The 5,206-nt window shown below is 38.0% G+C and overlaps 1 protein-coding gene across 1 annotated transcript; it reads left to right on the forward strand.

The window, feature by feature from the left end:
• Nucleotides 1-39: 39 nt before the first annotated feature.
• Nucleotides 40-4,731, forward strand: ctsh (cathepsin H). The gene is made up of 12 exons (XM_055934130.1): nucleotides 40-188; nucleotides 1,330-1,361; nucleotides 1,744-1,849; nucleotides 2,085-2,155; nucleotides 2,239-2,343; nucleotides 2,472-2,558; nucleotides 2,773-2,828; nucleotides 2,940-3,021; nucleotides 3,117-3,185; nucleotides 3,269-3,375; nucleotides 3,617-3,742; nucleotides 3,829-4,731. Exons 1-12 carry the CDS (start codon nucleotides 119-121, stop codon nucleotides 3,902-3,904), a joined length of 987 nt encoding a protein of 328 aa, XP_055790105.1. The 5' UTR covers nucleotides 40-118; the 3' UTR covers nucleotides 3,905-4,731.
• Nucleotides 4,732-5,206: the final 475 nt, after the last annotated feature.

Here is a 5,206-nt window from a genome sequence, read left to right on the forward strand (position 1 = left end):
CCTTTTGCACAGTCACGGGGAAGTCGGGAAGTGATCAAACCTCGTGACTTTCGGTTAGTTCATTCATTGCTCTCACTGTTTGTTGCAGGAAGACAACAGCTTTACTAAACTTTGAAGTATGAAGATCTTAGTTTTGTTGATTTTTTGCGTATACTCTGTTACTTCTTTATATCCGTTTTCCGAGGAGGGTAAGTTGCAATTGAATCTGTTTTAGGCTATGTAGAATCGAAATGATACCTAATTTGCGCTTTCAAATTAACCTATCATAATACGAGCGAATGAAAAAGGGCTGAAAAAGACAAAGGGAAAAATAGAAAAGTCGATAAAGGGTGAGGAGAAGCAGTACTACAGACTCTAGGAAGAAAAGAAAAGATGACGAAAAAGACCATCAAAATGACTGAAATGTTTTTGGAAAATAAGGTCAATTGATTCAAGACATACTTCATGACAGTAGGTCTTACTGATCACAGTTCAAAATAGTGATGCACAAACTAATCTTGCACTTGGTTCTGAAGCCTACCTCTATGATACATATATATATATATATAAAGCACTCATTGTGCAGTGGCGCTTTATATATATATATATAATTGTATTTTGTTCAGTGTAGGCCTCTAATTGAATGCATATTCTACAGGCTACCTCTATCCTAAATGTTACCTTTATGTTCAGTGGGAATGAATCACATGACTGCTATACAGTTGTTAGTGAATGTTGCACTAAAATGTCACAATGACAATGTTACAATGAATAATGCACTAAAGTACAAGTTCAAATGTTACAATGAAGTTACAATATGTTTCAATACATGTTGCACTAAAGTAACAATGTTGAAATACGTTGATGGTTGTTTTTTCTTTGTCTTTGCTCTCAGTATTCATATCGGTGTTGTATAAGGGTTTTTGATGTGTAAAATGGTCACACTAGAATGTGACGGGGCATTCTAGTGGCAATGCTGGGGACTGCTAGTGACAGAGTTTTAAATGTGTTAATAACTGGGTTGGGATATATAAGAACTTTGATAACTGCATAGGAGAAATATGTTAATTTAGTATACGTAACATTATCCTGTGACCGACCATGAAACACACTTTTTCACCTACTTTTCCAATAAAATGTCAAAAAATAATGATTGATTACTTCAAAGGGTTACTAATGTTACTTGATTTGGATATTTTCATGTCTGAGAAAAATTTGGGATTAAATGGGTTAATGTCGATTGATTTATCAACATCACATTGTGATCAGAATGACTGATAGAAGAATGGCTTTTAGCCTATTGATCTTTACAATCTCAAATCAAATGACCCTTCTCTGTTTTCTTTACAGGCGAATATCACTTTAAGTTATGGATGTCACGGGTAAGTTCGATTTGGCACGAAACCAGGTACTTTCCTACAATACAAGGAAGTGTTCTGTTTTTTCTTCAAATCTGTCTGCAAAAAGTATTATTTGAAAATAATAAATATTGGAGAATATTCTCATCATACTAAGCCTTATAGATAGAATACATTTTATTTTAAACTGCAATAGTGTGTATAGAATTACTGATAAACTAGGCAACTAGACAGATAGAAGAGTGTCTTATCATTGTAAATAAGAATTTGTTCTTAACTGACTTGCCTAGTTAAAGGTTAAATACAAAATATCTAATGCATTTTGAAATGCACTGTATCTACATAAAAAATATTTGTAAAATCACAGTGACCTGAATTTTGAGATGTTACTGTGTCATCCATGCAGTACAACAAGGTGTATGACATGGAGGAGTACTACCACAGACTTCAGATCTTCATTGAGAACAAGAGGAGGATTGACTATCACAATGAAGGAAATCACAAGTTCACAAGTATGAATAACTGCATGATGCTTGGTTTTCTTCAGATGTTAGAAGTGTCCACATCCTTTGAGTATGATCAGTGGAGGCTGCTGAGGGTAGGACAGCTCATAATAATAGAACGGAATGGAATGGTATAAAACACATGGAAGCCGTTACCACGAGCCCATTCTCCCCAATTAAGGTGCCACCAACCTCCTGTGTGGCATATTAATTCTGTCTTCTGACATTTTACCTTTTTACCTAGTGGGACTGAATCAGTTCTCTGACCTGACGTTTGCTGAATTCAGAAAATCTTTCCTCTTGACTGAGCCCCAGGTATTTATATTCCTGTTATGTATACTTCTCTTGATTTTTTTACTTGAAAAACACATTTTAATCTTTCTTTCTGTCATTCTTAGAACTGTTCTGCCACTAAAGGGAGTCATGTGAGCAGCAATGGACCATATCCAGAGTCGGTCGACTGGAGAAAGAAGGGGCACTATGTCACAGCGGTGAAGAACCAGGTATCCTAACACATACATTATAGGATGCACTTTAATGATATAAATCATGCATTATCTGGCAAGGTAAAGATGCTTATGTGGAAGACCACTGTATGTGCTGAAAATAGATGTTGATTTGTGGTGTTCAGGGGCCCTGTGGTAGCTGCTGGACCTTTTCCACTACAGGCTGTTTGGAGTCAGTCACAGCAATCGCAACAGGGAAACTCTTACAACTGGTGAGATACTTATCTACTTCTCTATTCTAAAAAATTAAGTGGGAAGGAAAGTTGGCCTCCTTTTGCTGAGGTAATTCAATACCATTTTTACAATTGTGTTTAAGGCTAGTAGTCGCAATACATTTTGGAATTAATTGAAATTCTTGTCCTATTTCTGATCTTGAATAATGAAAAGTATATTTTATCCAACTGCTGCTGCCTTTATATTGTCCAGTCAGAGCAGCAACTAGTGGACTGTGCTCAGGCCTTCAACAACCACGGCTGTAATGGGTGAGTGTCACCACTGGAGAACACGTTTCTTTGTAATATATATTCACACAATTTCTTGGTCTTACTGGACACTTAGATTCTTACTGAGACTCTGAAAAAAATATCTTTTAGCGGGCTCCCCAGTCAAGCATTTGAGTACATCAAGTATAACAAGGGAATCATGACAGAGGATGACTATCCATACACTGCACATGTATGTAAACAGCCATTCCATCTTTATAACTACAGTACTAGCACTTCAAACGGTGACGATATATTAACATCATTCATGTTGGAATCATTTTGAAGGATGACACTTGCAAGTTCAAGACTGATTTGGCTGCTGCTTTTGTTAAGGATGTAGTCAACATAACAAAGGTAAGTAAATGCAAATTACTCTGGATTATTTGGTGCATTGACTACAGAGGCAGTCAGCTAATTGTGTATTTATTACATTGCAGTATGATGAAATGGGTATGCTGGATGCAGTGGCCAGATTCAACCCTGTCAGCCTTGCCTATGAGGTGACCTCTGATTTCATGCATTACGATGGTGGTGTGTACACCAGGTGAGAATGAGTCTCTGCTATTTTGTTAAACCTAGAATAAGGATCATATCTGTGCCTTAAGAGCTATGTTGCATATTTTCCAATAAGCAGTTAAAAACAGGACTCACAGCTGTAGCCTACCTACCATACAACCAGCATCAGAAAGCAATACAAATAGATATGTAGATTTTGCATGACTTCTTCTTTCTATAAAATAGGAATCATGGCCTTGCATTCTGCATCTTCACTTCTCTTATTGTAGCATGGAGTGTCACAACACCACAGACACAGTGAATCATGCAGTGCTGGCTGTGGGGTATGGTGAGGAGAAGGGCACACCCTACTGGATAGTGAAGAACTCCTGGGGAAGCAGCTGGGGAATGAAAGGGTAAGACTTCAATGACAAAAGTAGAATAACATTGTGAACAGTATGGGCCCAATGTTATGATACAGTATGTTGTGCTGTTTTCACAGCTATTTCTTCATTGAGCGTGGGAAAAACATGTGTGGACTGGCTGCCTGCTCATCTTATCCCCTTCCTGTGCTGTGAACGTTGAATTCTGCACGCCATGGGGTCAAAAGTACTAAAAAGGGACATGGAGCCAAAAACTTCATTATCATTTAAAATTTTAAATCAATGATATGGTTTGATTTTTATGTTTGCTCACCACCTCAGGGAGTCTGATTATATACTGGGAGAAACACCCCCCCCCCCCCCCACTGCACATCTACTGTTTTTAATCAGGATTTGATTGATTCGATTATTGTGCTGACATGAAGATTGTTATGATTTTAATCATGTTAATACTGATTTAATGTTTGTGAATAAAGTTTCTTGATTTCTCTGTCAAAATTTGATGGGCGACACATTTCGAAATCAGATAAGACTGTGTGATGATGCTGTTTATATAGTCCAGAGTTTTTTTTAATGAACCGGGTAGTTTGGCTTCTGGATGCTGATTGTCTAAAAGCCGTGGTATATGGTCTAATATACCTAAACAATTATGCCAAAACATTTATTTGTATGTTGGTAACCAGTTTATAATAGCAATAAGGCACCTCTGGGGTTTGTGGTATATGGCCAAGGCACTCCACATTGCATTGTGCGTAAGAACAGCCCTTAGCTGTGGTATATTGGCAATATACCACACCCACCCCAGGCCTTATTGCCAGTGCTTGAACTGAAATAAGTGCTGATACTGATTTTGGATAATGGTACTGTTTAAATTTAGGTGCAGGAGCCCCACAATACATGAGCTAACATTCTATAAGAGGAACGGTAGTTGAAGCATTAGAAAATGCAAGGTGCCGGTACTCAACTTCGGTGACCTGCCCAAGTCAAGCACTGCTTAAATAAATGGGTATGATGCACAACTACTTGTTTACTGTTCTAATTACATTGTTAATTAGGTTATAATAGCAGTAAGGCACTTTGGGGGTTTGTGGTATATGGCCAAAATACTATGGCTAAGGGGCTGTAACCAGGGACTCCGCATTGTGTCATGCTTAAGAACAATAAATCAAATGTATTTATAAAGCCCTTTTTACATCAGCCAATGTCACAAAGTGCTATACAGAGACCCAGCCTAAAACCCCAAACTACAAGCAATGCAGATTAGAGGCACGGTGGCTAGTAAAAACTCCCTAGAAAGGCCAGAACCTAGGAAGAAACCTAGAGAGGAACCAGGGTCTGAGGGGTGGCCAGTCCTCTTGTCTGTATTGGCCATATACCACACACTCGGGCCTTATTGCTTAAATACTGTATATTCCTTTCTGCATGTAGCCAGATAGAAAAGCTATCTTTGACTACATTTCCCATGATGACCAGGCCCGTAACAGGAAATCAGTTTCT

The sequence above is a fragment of the Salvelinus fontinalis genome, chromosome 9 (assembly GCF_029448725.1).
Source record: "Salvelinus fontinalis isolate EN_2023a chromosome 9, ASM2944872v1, whole genome shotgun sequence".
In the NCBI taxonomy this organism is placed as follows: Eukaryota; Metazoa; Chordata; class Actinopteri; order Salmoniformes; family Salmonidae; genus Salvelinus; species Salvelinus fontinalis.

Bases quoted from the DNA above. Each gene is read 5' to 3' on its own strand.
- ctsh (XM_055934130.1), top strand. From the start codon at position 119: ATGAAGATCTTAGTTTTGTTGATTTTTTGCGTATACTCTGTTACTTCT. The intron at 3,022-3,116 runs GTATGTAAACAG...ATCATTTTGAAG, and splicing joins ACTATCCATACACTGCACAT to GATGACACTTGCAAGTTCAA. The intron at 3,186-3,268 runs GTAAGTAAATGC...ATTACATTGCAG, and splicing joins ATGTAGTCAACATAACAAAG to TATGATGAAATGGGTATGCT.